The 22,389-nt window shown below is 36.2% G+C and overlaps 1 protein-coding gene across 1 annotated transcript in view; it reads left to right on the plus strand.

The window, feature by feature from the left end:
- Positions 1 to 20,504, plus strand: part of LOC308389659 (immunoglobulin lambda-1 light chain) — a gene marked incomplete at both ends in the record, with an annotated part of 73,226 nt that extends 52,722 nt beyond the window's left edge. Inside the window, 6 exon segments of the mRNA XM_080871150.1 lie at positions 8,871 to 8,931; positions 14,339 to 14,689; positions 14,776 to 14,802; positions 14,995 to 15,066; positions 15,069 to 15,101; positions 20,362 to 20,504. Coding sequence (XP_080727276.1) covers positions 8,871 to 8,931; positions 14,339 to 14,689; positions 14,776 to 14,802; positions 14,995 to 15,066; positions 15,069 to 15,101; positions 20,362 to 20,504 — 687 coding nt within the window.
- Between the last annotated feature and the right edge of the window lie 1,885 nt (positions 20,505 to 22,389).

Raw genomic sequence — 22,389 nt, forward strand, 5'->3', positions numbered from 1 at the left:
GCATGACAAAAACATCTGACTCAAGCATAAGTAATCGACTTGAGGGGGTGGGGGGAAACCACACTGTGGAGAAGATAATAACAGCAATTTTTTACCATCAAGTTTGTTAAGTAAATAAAAAGGTAAGAAAATGTTTTCTAAAATATTAAAACACTATCTGCATTTTTTCCCCAAAATAATGTTCTTACACATGGATATTTTCCTCAGACTAACCCGCTTGTGATGATGCAAGGTGTTTTAAATAAATCCTGCCAATAGATGGAAGCACAGTACATGGCATAAGCCCTTTACAATGGGAGTTTAGTGGTGAGATAAGCAGCAGATACTCACTAAACGAACCCTCCTCCCTCTTTACACTGAGCCTTTTTATGAGCAACCAACCATTCTCCCATCAGTGCTTAACTATGTCTTCAACTGTTCTCCTCCTCATCTGGTTTTCATGTAAGATCTTAAATTTCAACTAAATTAAATACAAAATGTACAAATTTGAATACTGTACTGACTCATTGTAAACTGTTTTTTGTTCTCTTTGCAGGTCAGGTGAGCGCAGTTATATTTCAGCAGTCTCCTCCACAGATAGTGGATAAGAATCAAGAGGTCCAGATAAACTGCAAGCATGATGATAGCTCCCTTGTAATAATGTTCTGGTATCAGCAAAGAAAGGAGAATACGTCCATGACCCTCATTGGCTTTGGATATTATCAACAGTCCCAAAATTATGAGGGTCAATTTAAAGAACAATTTACCCTCACGAGGAGCAGCACAGTAGAAGGAACTCTGACAATAAAAAAAACAGACGTGTCACACTCGGCTGTTTATTTCTGCGCTGCCAGCACACAGTGATGTGGTTTAATGCTGCTCCCTCACTAAAAACCCTCAGCATTTTCTGCAAATGAGCTGCTGTACATGCACACATAGCTTTTGCTGGTTTTCCTTAGAGTTGCAGCGAGAAACAAGAGGACTTGATTACGCCATAGATTGCTTCTATTAAATATGGTTTTTATAAAAATGAACAGAAAGCACTTTAATTTAGACTACATATAAAGTGCACTGAATCATAACTTATGTAACATAACTTAGAGAGGGCAGTCCATCCCACCCATTAAATGTTTCTGCTCTCATTCTGTCACAAATCGCTCCTGACGCTGGTCTCCACCCTGACTACACACTCTTCTTCACCTCTCCTTTGCACTGCTGGATGTTTGGAAATATTTTTTTCCAATCTGGAAATTAATTATTAATGAATTAATGAATTAATGACTTAATGACTTACTTACTTACTTACTTACAGACACACACACACACACTTTGTTCATGAGGCAGACACCACCACACAGTGCAGAAGAGCACAGTGTGGCATTCACCACCAACAACTCCTCAAAAATGTAACTTATGGCTATCTCTGAAAAATGTATAAAGGAACTTATTGCATGTTATTTTAGAAGATGCCTGGATTTCTGTTAAACCAATAGATGGAAGCACAGCACATGGCACGTGGCCCGTATAACAGGAGTGATGAACTAGGCACAACAAACATTCTCCTCCCCCTTTACCCTGAGCCTCTTTTAAAATGAGCAACCAACCATTCTCCCATCAGTGCTTAACTATGTCTTCAACTGTTCTCCTCCTCATCTGGCTTTCATGTAAGATCTTAAATTTCAACTAAATTAAATACAAAATGTACAAATTTGAATACATTACTGACTCGTTGTAAACTGTTTGTTCTCTTTGCAGGTCAGGCGAGCGCAGTTATATTTCAGCAGTCTCCTCCACAGATAGTGGATAAGAATCAAGAGATCCAGATAAACTGCAAGCACGATGATAGTACCCGTATATTAATGCTCTGGTATCAGCAAAGAAAGGAGAATGCATCCATGACCCTCATTGGCTCTGGATATTATCAACAGTCCCAAAGTTTTGAGGGTCAATTTGAAAAACAATTTACCCTCACGAGGAACAGCACAGTAGAAGGAACTCTGACGATAAAAAACACTGACGTGTCGCACTCGGCTGTTTATTTCTGCGCTGCCAGCACACAGTGATGTGGTTTAATGCTGCTCCCTCACTAAAAACCCTCAGCATTTTTCTGCAAGTGGGATGTTATAGATGTGCACATGAAGTCATATTCTTAGAGTAGCAGAACAAACCAAGGGGACAGAATTTTTCCATATCTTAGTTCTAATGTTTGTTACTGTATGTAACGAAATAAAGAGAAAAAGTTAACTTTGACTAATAATTTTATCTGATAATTACAAACACACCGCAGCATAGCTTATGTATCTTTTGCTGTTTAAACCCAGAGATGATGGAAAGAGTGAACACCAGAATGAAAGAACAACAATCTGTGCCACATTACAGATTTGCAGTCCTGGATAACTGCAATACTTTCTGCATTGATGACTGATACTGTACTTTCTTCCCCATTCAAACATGCAGGCCAGAAGGGGGAAAAAAGAAAAAAAAAGAAAGAAAAGGAACCACTGAATTTAGTGCAGCCTCTTATAACAGCAAAAAGGTCCAGTGCATTCCTCTAACTGCTTATTAGATTTACATGGTGGTGAGGAATAGGTTTTTAATACGACTGCAAACAAATTTACTTCACTAATCAACAATTTGGGGTTTTCTTGATTCAACAGCCCTCTTCAGGTCATCCCAGAGCATTTCAAGGCATATTCAGCACTATATGACTTGGCTGTTCCAAAACATGCATGTTCTTCGTTGAACTAATTCTGTGTTTGTTTTATTTAGGTTCTTCTGGTTATTGTTAGACCAACTCCTCCCAAGCTACGGTCACAAACTGCTCAGTTCACAGAACAGAACATTTTCGTGCATCACTCAGGTGCGATCTTTGTAAGATGCCCACGCTAAAGTAGGGCAATAAAGGTCTTAATAAGCAACAAAAATGAAGCCCATCCAAAATCAATTTGTACCTGCAGTACGTTAAAAATTCAGCTGACATAGGTTGTTGATTAGTGAGTGCTGCATGGCTCTAAGTAATGAGGTCGTTGGGGTCAAAGGTTATTTCTGAAATAAGTGAATCTTTTTTAGAAATAACTGAAATTAACATGAAATATTGATCAATATATATTTACATTTTTAAAATGTTATATAAATATAGTATTGTCAGTACAATTGTATGTGAAGAGGAAATCTCAAGTAGGAGAGAGGAATGTAAGATGACAGGAAGAAGGAAATACAAAGCTTGATTCAAAGTTGTTGTGCCACTGAAGAACTTCAGATTCTTCGGCTTTTCCCGACTTTCTTTAGAATGACATTTAACTACTTTGCTGTACACAAAAACCAAAAGCATTAGCAAGCTAAAATTAGCAGGGCTAAATGTTACCTTAGCATTAAACACTTGATGAACAACGACTACTACATGTTACCAAAGTAAATGGGGGCTTACCTTGGTAAGAAAATAAAACAGCATCAGCTTTCCGGAAATAACGAGGCTTTTAGAAAACTCCCAGTCCGCAGGTGGATGTTGGTGTGTGAGAAAAGCTGCAGGAAAGGGGACTGGGAAGGATCCTCCACGCAACCCCTCTAAGGAGAAATTACTAAACTCTGGGCTTTAGAAATGCAGTACAGAATATTAGGCCTGTTTATACTGGATATATTCTACTAGGTAAGGGGTTAGAAATTAGGCAACTGAGAGGCATAAACCACTGCAGAACTTAATTTAAAATACTTAATTTAAAAGAAATGAAAAAAACGTGGGCTCTAATTAGGTCAAACCCTGCAGCTACAGGACATTCATGCAGCCACGCCTCCTGCAGCCGCGTACAGGTGACCGCTGGGTGTGTCCATCAGAGAGGCAAGCGCTGGGTCAAAATGTTGGTGTCAACAAAACAGACAAACAAATAATTTGATGTGTTTGTATACATGTGTTGTCTTACGTTGCTCTGTTTTCTTCTGGCTGGGGTTTTTTTAACAGCTCCTTTTAACACTCAACCCCATTTCACCAGCTCTCTTTAACCCGTCAGCACCATCAGTTATAATGAATAAAGATGAACTAAATTAACTAAAAATATGTATGAAAATAAAATTCTAGCTAATGAAAAACGGGAAAATAGAAATAACTAAAACAATATTCTCAACTTACAAAGCTATCTACAAAAAAATACATTTTGAAAAACATCTACAAGAAATTTATTTAATTTTTTTTGACAGTTTAGTCAAATATCACAACCAGCCTTTTATTTATTTATTTAGACTTTAGATGTGATTTAACTGACTGTGAGTCCACCAGCTCAACGAAGTGTCTACTCCTGAGATCCCTGTTATTAGAAAAAAAGTTTCAGTCAATTAGACAAATAAATAAATTGCTCGAAAAAAAGAAATAAACCCAAGAAAAAAAACAAAAATCAACCCAATTGTAAAATTTAAAAAATTAAATATGAATATAAAAAATTTGACTACAAAGGAAATACACAAACATCAGTGACATTGCAGCTCATGGTCCATCACAATTTACAGCTATTGGCAGTATTAAGTTATAAAGTTTTCTCATCACTGGTTGGCAGGTATTCCAGGTACACTGATTCATCTGTTACGAGTTTCAGCTTTACTTATGTTTTTGTCCAGCATGTTTGTTTCCAGGTAATTACTGATACATGTTATATATATGTACATAATTTACTGTACTGATATCAAGCCTATCCGTGCTGAAGTCAAGCTTTTCGTTAAATACTAGTACAATATTATATTATTCTATACTTCTGTAACTATGATTTTCGCTGAATAGCAGGAAAGTGTGATACTAACGTGAGTTTAAAAATAGAATCGGTATAGTCACTAAATGCTGCTTTCGAAGTTTAGCTCAAAGTAAACCTGGAGTAAACTTTGGACAGAAAGCACAGCCTGAGTTTTTTTGTCAAAAGAATTAAAAATGTATTTGTCTCACACTTTTTTATGCTCACTTGCTGTCATATAACACAGTGTAGAAACAGTAAGCACATTCAATATAGCTCATAATTTTCTAGAAAATATATATATATTTTTAATAATTGCCTTTCGAAGACTTTCACATTTAATCATTGATCATTAAAAGCATTGCAATAACTGTTTAGGAATTACAGTTCTGCTACATAATAACACAACTGTAACATTTTAACTATTTTTAAAACATTTGTTGAAAATCTTTTTCATGGACATCTCCAAATGCTGCTTTTCCTCCCCTGAGATGCTCTGTCAGGTCTTTGGTTGCTTCTTGATTATGGATCTCTGTGACTTCAGCTTTGTCTTCATAACTGGATCTTATGGACCTGAGTGAAAACGCCACATGCTGCATAAATTAATACACAAATCTCCAAAGACTGTGTCCAGTTTCTTCTTTAAAGTTGGAAAAGTAAAATTTGAAATGTACATCAAAAATCTGAGAAGCACTGATTAAATTTCCGAATCGATCATGCTTTTTTATGTTATAAAATTCTAATTGTGTTGGAGCATTATCAACCATAAGCCCTATAACAAGAACCCTGCTCTGCAGTTGCTATTCAGTGTCCACTAGGAGACTGCTGAACTGCAGAGAAAGCTGTAAGAACCTATGAAATGTGAAAGTGAGTGAAGGCTTTGTGGTAAAATAAGAGGAAGATGATCTGAACTCATTTTAGAAGCTTTGATTGCAGAACACAGTGAATGACACATGCAGCTCTTCAGCCCAACAGCAGACTAAATGGTTCTAACTGTAATGGTTCTTACTTTTCCCCCCTAAGTGTATAATAATGATCATGATGTACGCTTTTTTGGTTGCAGTACTAATCTTCTCCAGTAAGTACTTTAAATTTAGAGATAAATATTTTCCTGTGCTGAAGATTTTGCATGCTCACTTGTTGCCTTTCATCTTGTTTTCCAGATTTCTCCTTCAGTGTAAAAATCAAACAGGATCCATTTCTAAACAGTCACATTGGAGATCAGTCTGCAACTTTGTCCTGTAGTCAAGATGAGGATAATTCCTACATGTTTTGGTACAGACAAAGCAAGAGTGGGAAAATAGAGCTAATAACCTATTCTCTTGGTGAAAAAGTGTGGGACACTGAAGCTCCTTTCAACAAATCCAAGTACAGTATGTCCCGGCCTTCCCTCCTGAGGTCCTCTCTGCAGATACACTCAGTTGCGGCTGGAGACTCAGCTGTTTATTACTGTGTCTCTAGAAGAGCACAATGGCTCAGAAAGCCTCTGCAGCTAAACAACAACCCGAAGAGAAAAGAAGGAAGATCTGAGAGTGGATTAAAGTGTCAAACTCTGACCAGAATTTTGTTTTAGAGGCAAAAAAGATATACAACTTGCTTTAAAACACTTCAAACTTTGAAATATATCTTGAAAAGAAAAATATTCATGAATTCAGATACTTCTCAAAGGGTACAAAAACTACCTCTCCACACTTTGTTTCTGCAAACCTCATAAAGCTGATCTTTTCAGATAAGAGAACAGGTGCATTAGCAGTGTGAGGCTTATACAATATTACCCTTTTCAGCATCATCTGAGTCACTCTGTGCTCAACCCAGCACCTTATTAAATATTTTGGCTCTGTGTACAGCCTGGCATGATAAAACTATATCAACTTTACACTGACCTCTACAGGGTTAATCATGCGTTACACTTAGAGGATTACATTTAAATGACACAGGTACTATCAAGCTGAATGGTAGAATATCATGAAGAGTAAATCTTGTGTATCATATTAGTCTTGTACAGATGATTTTATTATGTAGGAATTCCTACATAATAAAATATATTTAATGGCAAAGCAATGAAGAAACAGAAATTAGAGAAGAAAAAGGATTCACACACATTAATGAGTTATAGAAATATATATACTTCTTTATAAACATTATAATGACTGATAGGCGAGGTGAAAAAAACCTGGCCTTCTCTTTTTACAGTGGAGAGAAACTTTGTCTCTTGGGATTTGTTTTGGTTGTTTTGTTTAGTTGGCATGTAGCTACACATTGTTTGAGACACCCAATTGGCACTCCGGGACAGCAGTGGTCTCTCCCATCAGAATAATGCATCACACCATAAAAACTGCACAGGAATGACTTGATCAATAATAAAGAGGTCCAAGGACTTTCCAACCCACAACCAACAGGATCCAAAAGATCCAAGGGATCCTTGTAGCTGTATATGACAGATTTTTGTTGCCACTTGGGGGCAGAAGTATAAGCTGTTGTTATGGTATTGTTGTTGACTAATGTAGACTACCTACACACCCAGCGTACACAGAGCACCAGTAGCATTCATATGGAGTTTTCCTCACGCACATAATTGATTTCTTTTAGCTAAGAAGGAAATATTTGGTCCATTATCTTTAATGTTCAGCAGCAAAAGGAGAACACTGTCCTCTCTGTAGTGCTTTACAACTAGTGTTGATTTTTAGATCCTGAAAAAGAAATTCAAATAATGAGACTGGGGATATGCTTAAAATTGCAGCCATATCCACCAGAAGAATGAGCTAAGAAAAAAAAAAAAAATCAATAATACTTTTTAAAGAAGCAATTTACTTATTCTTTAAGGAGACATTAAAAAGCTATAATGCTTCTTTAAGCCCTTAAAGTTTAGTGATTTATATTTGATACGTTCAGTTTTTGAGAATTGAGTTTCTGAGACTTTAGTGTGAATAAAAAACAACAACAAAAAACAAGATGCAGCAAATACAAATTAAAAGTCATATGTGGAAATTCAAATTTAACAAATTCAAACAAATTTGTCAAGTGGTCAAATGCTCCATTTGAAAAGTAGAGAATTTTCTGGTAATTATTTTATGGTTTAGGCTTTAAAGAGTCTGAGAACTATCTGTGGATCACACAGAAAATGAAAACCTTCCAATAACAATAAACCAGGTCATCCGAACCACTGAGAAAATACTAACTGTAGAGTTTTGACCTTGGTTTGTATTATAAAGAGCAATTGTGCTCTGTATTCATTTGAAAGTTAAACATTTGGAAATTGAGGGCTGAGAAATGTCTTGTTGTATCTCTCAGTGAATTTTGCTTACTGATAGCTGATTGGATAAAGCGCTGTGACCACCAGAGATGTCACTTCCTCTGAGCAACTACAAACACAAATAAAAAAGTCTTTGTGTTTTTTCTGCCCTCCCTTCCTGCTTCTTTTCTTAGCTGTCACAGAAATAGCAGCAGTCAGGTTGGAGCGCGTTCATCCGTCAGTCAGCCTGACCTGCACAGCTGCGCTCACAGGCAGACAGAGATGGAGGCTGAGATAGGGAGAAGCGGGGTGGGGGAAGGAGAGAGGAGAGAACGAAAAAGACGCAAGGTTTTTGTGTGATGCTTTTTCACCGTGGGGACAGGGGGCCACGGTGATACAATCCCATAGAGCCGTCGTACAAAAACCTCCTCCCATTGAAATGCATTGTGAAGACTGCTACATGCAACTTAAAACGTTGTTAGAGCGGAAAAATCACTAATCTGAAGGTGTCTGGGATGGAGGAACACTTTGGTAGTGAAAAGTTGTTTATATGTAGAAATTTTAATGGAAAAACATTTTTTTCTAACTTGTTGTTCATAGGAGCAGCATTAGGATGTCTGTGCTGTCATCTTGCCACACTAAACAAATTTGGACAATGTAAAGCTCACCCTCGATGTTTTAAGCCTTTAAAGACCATCTGAATTATTAGAATACATGTAAACTGGATGTTTCTGGAAAGATTTGAAAGTTTTTTGCAGAGGGCGACATCAGCGTGACTCTGGAACTGAAGCTTACTTTGGAAAAGGAACAAAACTCACTGTTTTAGGTAAGTTGGATATCTCAAAGCTTCGGTTCAGTCGATTATAATTAAAAGGGTGTAAATGTCAGCATGAGAGTGAAGGCAAAATTTGTTGTTAAAAACAGCAGAAATATTAAGCTGAACAGAGAACACTGTGAACTACAATGATCCTGCTTACTTTGGCCAAGGAACCAAGCTGACAGTTTTAGGTAAAAATTTACTTCCATTTTTTGATAAATATGACATTGGCTACAGCCTCAGTGTTAACATAAATGTTCATTAATACTAACTAAAGGTTATTCTGGTGTAAAAAGAGTTTCATGCTGAGTATTTTGCACTGTGACCAACAACTACCCTGCTTACTTTGGCCAAGGAACCAAGCTGACAGTTTTAGGTAAATATTTCATTTTACTACAGTTTTTGATAAATATGACTAAACAGAGGTATCCATGAAGACTGTCCTTAGAGAAGATTCAGATACAAAAAGAGTTTCATGCTGAGTATTTTGCACTGTGACCTACACTGAACCTGCTTACTTTGGCCAAGGAACCAAACTGACAGTTTTAGGTAAATATTTCACTTCAGTACTGTGTTTTCTTATATGTCACTTTAATTAGAGCCTTAGTATAGAGAACACTTCTAGTAAATAGGATTTTCAAAGATTAGTCAGATCTAAAAAGTTTCATGCTGAGTATTTTGCACTGTGACCACCACTGATCCTGCTTACTTTGGCAAAGGAACCAAACTGACAGTTTTAGGTAAATATTTTACTTTACTGGTGTGTTTTGTGAACTGTAACTTTGTTTAGAGCCTTAGCATTGACAGGAGTATTAGTAAAGACTATTGTCAAAGATTATTCTGATACAAAAAGAGTTTCATGCTGAGTATTTTGCACTGTGACCTACACTGAACCTGCTTACTTTGGCCAAGGAACCAAACTGACAGTTTAAGGTAAATATTTCATTTTATTTCTGTGTTCTGATGAATGTACCTTTATTCAGAAGCTTAGTACTGACAGGATTATTAGTAAAGACAACCCTCAGAGATAATTTTGGTGGAAAAACAGTTTCTTGCTGAGTGTTTTTGCACTGTGTCAGGGCAGCGAAGCTTACTTTGGAAAAGGAACAAAACTGACTGTATTAGGTAAATATTTCACTTTATTTACGTGTTCTGAAAAACGTACCTTTCATCAGAGGCTTAGTATTGACAGGATTATAAGTAAACACAATCCTCAGGCATAAAAAGAGTTTCTTGCTGAGTGTTTTTGCACTGTGACAGACCAGCGAAGCTTACTTTGGAAAAGGAACAAAACTGACTGTATTAGGTAAATATTTCACTTCACTACTCTGTTCCAAAAATGTACCTTTCATTAGAGGCTTAGTATTGACAGGATTATAAGTAAACACAATCCTCAGGCATAAAAAGAGTTTCATGCTGAGTGTTTTTGCACTGTGACAATGCTAACGAAGCTTACTTTGGCCAAGGAACCAAACTGACAGTTTTAGGTAAATATTTCACTTTATTTCTGTGTTTTGATAAATGCAATTTTGATTAGAGCCTTAGTGTTGTCAGAAGTATTATCAAAGACGTTTGTCAAAGGTTATTCTGGAACAAAAAGGGTTTCATGCTGAGTATTTTGCACTGTGAACACTGGCAATCCTGCTTACTTTGGCCAAGGAACCAAACTGACAGTTTTAGGTAAATATTTCACTTTTTCCTCTGTGTTGGATGAATATTGGTTTGTTTAGAGGATTAGTAAAAGTGCTGGCAGAAGTATGAGCAAAGATTATTCCCAAAGAGAAGTGTGGTAGAGAAAGAGTTTCATGCTGAGTATTTTGCACTGTGACAAACACCGAAGCTTACTTTGGAAAAGGAACCAAACTGACTGTATTAGGTAAGTAAAGCATGGAAATAACCAAATAAATGCATGAAGATGTTCAATGGTGAAGTTGCAAAAAGAAATGTAAGGAGCTCAGATGTTTAGAGTGCTTTTTGACATTAAGCCTGAGCGCTGTGTCGATAGAGAAGCTTATTTCGGTCAGGGAACAAAACTGACTGTTATTGGTAAGTAAAACTTTTCTCTCACATGAATTCAACACAGAAATAATTAAAACATGTTAAAGGGCAGCTGTTGCTTCAGATTTCTTTTCTTAATAGTAGCTTAAATGCTTAAAGAAGCAAAGTGAAAGAAGCATCATGATGTTTTGAGCACAGATTAAGTTCACTGTGCCTCTGGTAGTTATGAAGCTTTCTTCGGTGGAGGAACAAAATTAACTGTTTTAGGTAAGAAAGAAAAATTATACGTAAAATTTGTAATAAGATTTGGGCCAGAGGAATAACTAATATAAAAAACTTTCTTACATGAGCAGCTTGGTAACAAACTTACTGTACTTGGACTCGTTATAGTCTGAGCTCAGTTCTTTTTGTTCAGAAGCTTAAACACTGTGCCAATTATGAAGCTTATTTCGGCCAGGGAACAAAACTGACTGTTCTTGGTAAGTGAAAAATCTAAATGTCTTTTCATAAACATAGTTAAACTAGTTAAAGCTGACAAAAGTGTTTCAGTAAGGGGTTTGGCATTTAAACTGGTAAAAACAACAACAACAAAAAAAACCCACCAGTCAAGCACATTTAGAGTTTTTAATTTAAAAGAAAAAGTAAAAAGAAAAGTAAAAGGAAACTTTACTATTTTTTATGAAGAAACCAAAAAAATGAAGATGCAAAGTAGAAACAACATGTTGGGCTGTTTTGAGCACTAATTAACTTCACTGTGACTCTGGTGCTGGTTCAGTGGTTTACTTTGGTGGAGGAACAAAATTAACTGTTTTAGGTAAGAAATAAAAACTATAACATGAGTATATGTATGTCTGCAGTAAGGTCTTGGTGACATTAATCCAAATAAGATGTTAAAATTTCCCAACTGGAGTCATTATTAAACAAACTGTATTTGAGGTCTCTGTAGTCTCAGCTCAGGGCTTTTTGCTCTGAGGTTTAAATGCTGTGTCAGTATGAAGCTTATTTCGGGCAGGGAACAAAACTAACTGTTCTTGGTAAGTGACGAATCAAAATGTATTCTCATAAACCTGTCAAAGTAAAAGCAGTTAAAGCTGAAAAAAGTGTTACAGTAAGGTGTTTGGCATTTAAACCTGTAAAAATATATGTAGACTTTTACTTTGAAGAAAAGTAAAAGGAAACTTCATTAGTTTTTATGAAGAAGATTAAATGAAATGAAGATGCAAAGTAGAAACAGCATGTTGGGCTGTTTTGAGCACTAATTAACTTCACTGTGACTCTGGTACTGGTGCAGAGGCTTACTTTGGTGGAGGAACAAAATTAACCATTTTAGGTAAGAAATAAAAACTATACATGAGTATATGTATGTCTGCAGTAAGGTCTTGGATACATGAATCCAAACATGTTATTTTAGTTATCCCTGGAGTGGAGTCTTTTTTGAACAAGCTTAATATGTTTGAGTTCTCCGTAGTCTCAGCTCAGGGCTTTTTGCTCTGAGGTTTAAATGCTGTGTCAGTATGAAGCTTATTTCGGGCAGGGAACAAAACTAACTGTTCTTGGTAAGTGACGAATCAAAATTTATTCTCATAAATGTTTCAAATTAAAACCAATTAAAGAATAAGTGTTGCCTGAATGTTGCCCGTTATATTACACTTATAAAAAACTTAAAAGAGCAGTGCAGCATATGTGGGATTTTTAAATTAAAGAAAAGTAACATTTAGTTCATTAAAAGTAAGCAAAGTATTAAGAAACAAAGCAGAAGCAGCATGTGTTGAGCTGTTTTGAGCAGTGATCAGGTGCACTGTGACTCTGGTGCTTCAGAGGCTCACTTTGGTGGAGGAACAAAATTAACTGTTTTAGGTAAGAAAACATTTTAAAGGTCACTAAATAAAGTTGAGGACTGATTTTGTTAAGCTGCCTCTAAAACTTTAAAATCACACCAAAAACTCAGGTAGCTAAAGTCAAATTCTTTACATGTAAAAAATTGACAGTTGGAATAATTACCATGTGGCAAAGCTAAAGAGAGGCACTAGAAAGGGTTTTTGTCACAGTACAAAGTCTCTGTGATCCTACAACGAGGCTTACTTTGGAGCTGGAACTAAACTCACTGTTTTAGGTAAGAAAACTTCCAACAAAAATCAGCTGGGCTTTACTCTCATGGTGTTTATATGTTGGTTGAGTGACAACATTTAGTATATGTTTCATTTATTTATTTACCTTTATGTTATGGTAGTGAAAAAAGTGGGCAATCGTTAAAGTTTAAAAGTAATTTATGTAGAAGTTTTCTTGTGCCAGGAGAAAAAAGTGTTATCAGTGTTCTCCAGTAAAAGTACTGTGCCTATAAAACATTGGCTCTGCGCCCAGAATATTGTTCTCACACTCAGTTCTTATCAGCTCTGTGAAATACTGTGAGTTCCCAGTCAGAAGCTTATTTTGGAGCTGGAACTAAACTCACGGTTTTAGGTAAGACTATAAAAGTTATTTGGAAGATACAAACCTAGTACATGAAATACATAACAAAAGGTTTTTGTTTTGAAAGCAAAGAAGACAAGTCTGGTACAGTATTTGTGTAAAATCTTTTAAGTGATAATTATTTAGTAGTATGATATAATCAAAAAGGGATAGATACTTAGTTAATTTATACATTTTATCTGAATTTGTGTGTTGCCACAAATTAAATCTATCTTTAAAAGCACAAAAAATAAGGTCTGCAGCTGTCAGTGCTGAAAGCTTGAGCAGTTTTTTATGCAACAGTTTATCAGTGTGAACAACTATGAACCTGCTTACTTTGGCAGTGGCACCAAACTCACAGTACTGGGTAAGAAAATGTTATTTACAAAAAAGAAATCATGTTTTTATTATCATGTAGTCTAAATCTGAAAAGTTATTGCTGAGTAAATAAATGCATTATTGTCTTGTTCAGTGATTGCTGTATTGAGTAAAGGAGTCTAAAATTTATATAACAAGATATAAAAAAAAGATAAAGATGGCAATTGAGATGCAACAGTTGTTTGAGCACAAGAGTTTGTTATACTTAATCAAATATCGTGCTCATAAGTTATCATAAAGTTGTAAAATTTGGCATTTGCACAAAAAAATGTATAAGTGGCAACACTGTCTCATTTGGAAAATAATATTTTGTTAGTTGCACTAGATTAAATGAAATGAAAAGAAAGAAAAAAACCTTAAACTGTGGATGCAAATGCAATGTAAATGTTCATTGTGGTTGTTATAGTTGTGATAGTTGACTTTATATGTCCTGGCCTGATCGTGAACAAAATTTTAAAATGAATGATTGTAGTAGTCAGTTTTTAACACACCAGGCAGCAGTGTGCTCTGGCAATTATCCTGCTTATTTTGGAGAGGGCACCAAACTAACAGTTCTTGGTAAGATCACTGCAATAACAATAAATACCTGAACTCATCCTCTGCATTAATGAGTACTGAAAAGTTCTACTGTATTTTCAATGCATTAACATTTATGTCTGACTGTTGTAGAGAATTCCCAGGTACATAAATGTTGATTGATTTCTTTGTAGATCTAAAGGCAATTTTATGTCATATGTATATCATTTTGATTTTTCTTTGTCTTTGTTCTTGCAGAGCAAGATCCCATTAAACCAAAGGTAACAGTACTGGCACCCTCAGTCAATGAGTGCAAAAACAAGAAAGACAAGAAAAGGAAGAAGACCCTCGTCTGTGTGGCCACTGAGTTCTACCCTGACCATGTTAAAGTTTTCTGGCAAATCGATGGAAAGAACATCACTGATGGTGTGGCGACAGATGAAGCTGCAGAGCGCATTGAAACCCCCTCTGTATCCTATAGAATCACAAGCAGGTTGAGAGTTTCTGCTAAAGATTGGTTCACGAAGGGAAAAAACTTTTCCTGCATTGTCAGTTTCTACAATAGAACGGACACCACCAAATATTTAGGTGAAATATCTGGTATTGAAGGTAAGTTTAGGAGCACAAAATGATCCATAATTGATGACAAGGGAAATAAATGTATTCTTTTCTAATTAATTTTATTCCTCCATTAGATAAAGAAGATAGAGGCATGGGAAGAGGTAAATACATATTTTGTGGTTTTATTACAGTTCAAATCATCATCACAGGCACAAAACTGGAAGCAGTGTATGTAAGAAACTGTAAAAACTTGAATTTGCTGCTAAAGTCTAAACAAAATCTCAACTGAAAACTGCCTCCACATAGTACACTGAACATTTCCTCTTTTTCTTCATTTTCTCATTTTTTAACAGAGAAATATTTGATGATCACAAATAAAGCCAAACTCTCCTACGCCGTTTTTATCTTCAAGAGCTGCCTCTATGGAGCCTTTGTTGGATTTTTGGTGTGGAGGCTGCAGGTTTGTTGAACATGAACTCCAATTACATTGTCCTTAAAAAAATAAAAACAACAAAAATAAAAGCAAATACAACTGTTTGCTTGGCATTAACACAGATTGTCCTTTATGTGTGTTACAGAGTTCACCAGGAAAACGTAAAAAATAAGAGCTGAGCTGTGGAGTGACCAAAGATTTGGGACTTGGATCATTTATGTTTTTTGTAAATAAAAATTATAAAAGATGCTGATTTTATTGCCACAACTTTGTGTGCTGCAGCCCATTTGTATAGAGGAAAAGATGCATGCAGGTCTATGCAAAAATGTTAAATCTTCATATAGTATTAAAGCTAATGCATGAAAGTAAGTTTGGCTAATTTTAGTTTTGTTTTATTGTGTTTATGAAACACTGGCTGTATTCTTGCTGAACAATTTCCACTTAATGCTTCATTTTCATATCAATAAACATTTATGAGAGGATCTTTTCAGTCATTTCTTTCCTTTTGACTTTGCCTTTCCCCCCTCTCTGCACCCACATCTCACCTCACACAGAACAAGATTTTTTCCAGAGATAAAATGCATTCTTTCCTGTTTTCAGAGAAGTCAGTTCCTTTTCTTCCTACATAATACTGAAGCATCTCAACTCAGAAAAGCTTCAGAAGTTGGTTCATTTTTGGTCATAAACATAGAAACTGAAAGGTGATGTACATTTTCTGAGAAACGTTGCTATTTTAAATACATAATGACCTTTTTAAAGTAGGCTGTTTTCACTTTGCACATATAAGTCAGTTGTATTACATTTTACATTCTCTTTATGTAAAAAGCTGTCAGTAGGAAACTATAAGAATGTGAGTGTACACGTAACAACAGTCATCTGTGTACTAAAGAAGGTCAAAGCAAAAAAGTCAAACCAGGGCATGAAACCCTGCAGAGGAGAGTGCAACAGCAGAGGAGAGGATGTGGTCACAGAGCAGCCTGCAGCTCGCTCTCTGTGCTGAGAAACGACGGAGGTGCAACCTTCCACTTTACCACAACCTCCGGCTCACAGTGTGCACCTGCAGCTTTGCATCAACTCCCCGCTCTGCACATCAATGAGCAAACAGATGGAAAAACTTCCATTTCTGTGTTAACCAAAGCAATAAAATTACAACACCTACAACAGCTCTTAACTCTGATGTGGAACAGATATTTCTATTTGAATCTTTTTAGTTGGAGCAGATAAGAAATGTAAAGTTAATTGTGCTGCTGTCAAATGGCAACTATTTTTTGAATGCATGCTTAAGCAATGAAAAAACCCCCCCACTGAGGGTGTTTGAGTGAAAGCAGTTACACAATAGCTTTTGTCTAAACCGTTCACTACATCTTGTTTTTCTTGTCAGTGCCCCGGTGAGATGAAGAATGTGTTCTACTTTCCTCATTTGCTTCCTTTAAAAACATGTTTGCGGTTGCTCCTGTCAGATAAACAGAAAATAACATCTGTGAGGCAGCAACGGAAATATGGAGCTATAAACATGTGCAAGATAATTATAGCTCCTTTGGGAAACCTTGATCTTTATAGGTGGAAATTTTCCATATCTTTCATAATTTAAATGTAAATATTTATGATTTTAGAATAACAGAGCAAAGATAATGCATTCCAAAAACTATACAATAACTTAATAATCAACTGTATTTGAAGATTCAATTAAAAGAGAGAACTATGCAATCTAAAGTATAGTTATTTTGGTCATTTTTATAATGGCTGTAGAGAGCTCAAACGGAAACATCCTGTAACAAAAGTATTCAAACTGCAGAGTCTCAACTCTGACAATGTATTTTTGTTTTTGTGTGTTTTGTTTGTGTACAAATATTTTTCAGGTAACAAAGAAATGACAATAAGAAAGTTTCCTAGAACACTATGAATATGCATTATTATTGTTTTTTCTATCACATTTACCAAGAGAGGTAACTCATAGGATAATGTTTGTTACATAAAACTAAAGGTGAAATAAAAATAATAAAAAACAGACGCTAACTCACTTCAGCAAAAACACAAACAAGATGCTGCATCCTCATGTTCAGTTCCAAGCAGGGACTCTGCAAAACTCTTGAGGCACCCTTCTTTATATTTTCCTAAGAAAATGGGAAATAGGTGCAGACATTTATTGAAACATGCAAACATAGAGCAGAGCCAGGCTTAGGGAGGGAAAGCCTAGAAAAGTGCTCTGGGGACAATATGGAACTAGGACCCCTTTAAGATATGACGGGCTTGATTTTTCTTTCACCTTATATGTGAAGAAAAGAATTTCAAATTAAATTCAGGATTTAACACTGAGCCAATGAAGAGAAGCTAATATGGGAGTAAAATTATCTTTCTCATCCCTCATTGCAGCAAGAGCACTAAAATTACGAAGCAAAAATTATTCTAAAAAGTGTGGCAGCGTGTTTGGGATTGTTGGGTTGTTAATGCTGAAAAATGAATCTGTTTCCAATAGTATGTGTTCCAAATGGTATTGAAAAGCAGACTAAAATCTGACAGTAGTTTTCTATGTTCTTCGTTCTTTCAATTTTGACAAGATCTCCAACACACAGTTTCAATAAGAAATCATATAGAGAGATAAGATAGATTTTCCACACTGGGGAAATTCTATGCTTTTGAACAGTCTGATTGTATCTTTATACATTTATTACTATCTAAAATTGTTTCATTCATCCCTTGAGTTAGGTATCTTTTTGTGCATGAATGACTCAGGTGTTTAGTGGTGTTAAAAACAAAAATATGTTGACGGAGGCTCAATCATCCAGGTAAGGAAATCCCAAAAAGGTTAATTCTGTTCATCTGGATGTAGCATTTTCAGTTGTTTTCATCCAAGCGACTGAAGAAATGTTTCTCCAACTGAGAACGCTACGTCCAGATGAAGAGTATCAGTCTTTTTGAGAAAACCAAAATAATTCCTCTGAACCAGGACAAAGACAGGTACAAGGACTAGACTGAAAATAAGTAATGAGAGAAAGCAGCCAAAGTTGAGCCAATGTTCAACAAACTAGAAAAGAACTGGGAACTATTGTTCAAGACAACAAAAATGCAAACGGAGGGGTGGTCTTAGACTTCTGCACATCACTGTAAACGAAATCTTAGTTATGCTGCATGACCCCTTGTGGTACAAACTCATGTTTTGTATTCAGAGATGCAAAAATAGTGACGAAGACATCATCGATTCAATTCAGTTAATCTATCATACATTAGAAGCAGCACATTTATTTTGTGTGGGTATTGAAGTTGTATTACAGTATTTATTACAGTATTATTGCAACAGTTACATCTGTTACACTTCATCCAAAAAAAAAACAAAAACCCCCACAAAAAACTATTAGAAATTATATCAGGCAAAGGGTATGCTGATTCTTCATTATATGTATACTTCTTAAAAGAAACAAAGAGGCACAACAGATGTGTAGATTCTATGAAAAGTGAACAGAATTTCCACAATATTATTTCTTCTTCCTCTCCAGCTAACTCTTCAGATCCATTTATTGGCACTGTTTGACGGCATCCTGACAGTTATACTCACCTTGTCTGAGCTTCTGCTCAGTGAAGTCTGTACATGTGTACAGTCTGCAGGATTCAGCTCAACAGATCTCAGGGTGACCTCTGCTGGATAAACCTGTGCGACAGCAGTCAAAGCATAAAGTCTCTGACAGTGATTTCAAGGAGAGTAAAGTAAGAGTAGAGTTCTGCTCATGTAAACTGTTGTCATGACTTAATTTAAATGTCCAAACTGGCCTTTGAAGCAGTTTGTTGTTGAATTCAGAGCATGTATGAAAATCAACTATTGCAAGTTTTACAATCATGAAATACTCACAAACTCCTGCAGACATCTTCAAAAAAATTCTAAGATACTTCCCAAACTAACTGTACTTGAAGGAGCTGCAGAAGACACCTTTTAAGGAAATAAGAAAAGGGCTACTTATACTCTTGCTTGCAATTTCCCCAGTATGCCTATTACCTACTAATAAAATTAGCTGTTCTTCTATAAGCCATAGTGTCTGTTCTCACCCACTTTCACAGAAGTGTCAGCGTTTTCTCATCTTATGTTTTAAACAGTCTTCATTTTTCTTTTTTAATGTATATTGGACTAGATGCAAGATAATAAAAAATTATTAGGGAAGCTGGGGAATCTGATGATTCAAGCTTTTACAATGGCATTTACAGAAACCTGTTAATGTGCTTTTATTGTATTTATTTGTTCAATTAGAACAATTTATATGTATAAAAACTTCCCAGACTTCAATATTTCCTTCTTGTTTCCACATCGTTAGTCTACTGTTACTACATTATTACTAAATTATGATCGTAAGTGTTATTCTTTACATCTTTAAGCACTAATGTGTGTCTGTGATTTTGAAAAAAAAAAAAAGGATAACCAAACATTGTATCGCATGATGAGATCAAATATACTGGGATGTACTGAAGGGGGATCCACAATACCACCACGCCAACATAGTTACTGACAATTCACAGTGCAGGGACACACTCACCAGCAGGTCTTTATTTAATCTGTGTGAAGCTGTGACAACATGGAATTCTGCACTGTTATACACACGCAGGTTGTGTTGATGGGAATGATGACAGACAGACCCCCATACTGTCGAAATAGAGACACAGCAGAGAGCTGAACAAAAACTTCTGCAAGTTGCAAATTAAACAGATTACTGTTAAAGAGATTAGAGTATTTTTGCTTTTAAATTACATTCTTTTTGGTTTGTGTACTGTATTCTTTGATATATTCCTAACATAGTCTGAATATTAAAATGAAACATAACAACTACAATTAACTTGTCTCAGAGAAGAGTGACAACCACCTGCACCAACCACATTCAAAGATTTACTGATTACACTGTTTTAATTTATATTGATAAAAAATATATTAATTATTGGCAAAATTACGTTAATCAAAAATCAGTTTCAACTCTTACTATACTCATATTTATATACAAACCCAGCCTACAGAAAGAAAGCATGTTTTACATCAGCCCACATGATCAATGTGGCACACTGCAGTGACACACCTACCTGTATATCTTCATATCAGTGTAACTACACTGACAGAATAAAGACACTCTTAGTTTTAGAACATGGCTATCACCAGACACAGTCTGCTCAGCTTGTTGGTATCTGTGCTCTGGATAAAAGGTATACTAGTGTAAGACTATCATGCATATTCTAGAAATCTAACATTCTGGGAAACTGTCTTCTGCAAGAGTTAAAATGTTTACTTCTTTAACTTTCACTCCTCTACACACAGGTGGTGCTGATGGAAGTGATGTCCAGCAGACACTCAGTCTGTGGGACAGGGAGGGTAAAGTGCAACAATGCAGTGTAATCACACGAAGGGTAGTGACTATCTCTGGATGTACTGGTTCAGACAGCTACCTGGAGAAACCATGACACTAATTGTGTTTGCAACAACGGGCAAAAAAGATAATGAGCATGACTATGGAGATTTCGACACAGAGGAATTTTCAGCCAGCAAGACTGTTGCTGAGACTGGGACATTCACAGTGAACAAACTGGAGCCAAAAGACCAAGGATGGTATTTCTGTGCTGTGAGTAAACACAATGATACAAACAGAGCGGAGAGCTGAACAAAAACCTCTGGGCAAAGTTCCCATTGCCTGCTCTGCTGTAGGGAAACCTCAAGTACAACCACACACAGTCTCACTATAATCTGATGCACTCAAATATGTCTGCAGTAACGTCAGACCTCCGTCACTCACACCAGTAGATTGTGGTCTTCGATTTTATTTAGCTAAGAGCACAATAATGATCCTAGATTGCCTAAACTATTGAAAATAATTCACATGATCATAATCAAAGGTACTGAAAAGAATTAAAGTTAATGTACTGGGATATCCTGAAGGGGGACCCACTGTACCACTATGCTATCAACATCACTGACAATTCACAGTGCAGAGACACTCCCATCAGCAGCTCTTCATTTAATCTGTGTGAGACTGTGGCTCAGTTTCTGTGCAACAAAAGATGGATGTCATCATCAATAAACAAGTTCTCTTCACATTGGCAGTCTTCTTGCTGTGGGAATTGGGTAAGTTGCAACAAAATCAACATTCAAACTTATATAGAGTTGCATTTGTCATGCTGCAGTAAATATACTTTAATCATATTTTGATATGATGCTGAAGGATGTGAGCAATCAAAGTTCAATATGGCATTCTGTACTGTTATACACACATAGGTCACGTTGATGGGAGTGATGTTACCCAGACCCCCATACTGTGGAAATATCAGGGTGACAGTGCAACAATGAGCTGCAACCATACAAAGGGTGATCTCTATTTCCAGATGTACTGGTACAGACAGCTGCCTGGAGAGACAATGAAACTAATTGTGTTCACAACAAGAGGGAAAAAAGATGATGATCAAGACTTTGGAGAGTTCAGTAAAGAAAAATTCTCAGTCACCAAGCCAACTGCTGATAAAGGGACATTCACAGTGAAGAACCTGCAGCCAAATGACAAAGGATTGTATTTCTGTGCTGTGAGCCAACACAGTGATACAGACACAGCAGAGAGCTGAACAAAAACCTCAGTGCAATGTTCACAACTGTTACATAAACGGTAGGGGGACCTCAGACACCACAAACATTCCCAGATATAAATGGTTTTCCCCATACATGTTTCTGGCACAGTTACTAACAAAATCACAGAACAAGATTAAATAGTGCAAAGAGAATTGCAGCAGAAGTGATCAATTAGATGAAAATATTGCTTCACACTGTTAAATATGCAGTCACACATAAGGTTGTATTATTACAGTGAAGCACCTGGTGTTACAAGATAAAAATATTCAAACACATTCCCACCTGTGACTCATCTCTGCTGTCATACCACACCTCCCAACACAGAAAAAGACTGAGTCTGGTCTCACAGTGTTATCAGAACACAATGATGTTCACAGCTGCTCTCATCAAACTGTCTGCAGCTTTGCTCTGGTTTGGAGGTATGTTTCATCGTGATGCTGAAGACTAGATAACCTGTGTCTTCAGCTTTAATTTAATGCTAAAATTCCGTGGTGTTCATGAGGCACTGTATCATAATTTGATTTTTCACACCTACAGGTCTAACTGATGGGAGTGATGTCTCTCAGACTCCTCTGCTATGGAAGTCAGAGGGTCAGTCTGCCACAATGACCTGCAATCACACTAAGAATTTTGATTACTCTCAGATGTATTGGTATCAACAGCTGCCAGGACAGAAAATAAAGCAAATTGTTTTCACAGCTCCAAAAATTCAGCATACTTATGAAAGTGGCT

Source organism: Rhamphochromis sp. 'chilingali' (assembly GCF_963969265.1).
Source record: "Rhamphochromis sp. 'chilingali' genome assembly, chromosome: 21".
Taxonomy (NCBI): domain Eukaryota; kingdom Metazoa; phylum Chordata; class Actinopteri; order Cichliformes; family Cichlidae; genus Rhamphochromis; species Rhamphochromis sp. 'chilingali'.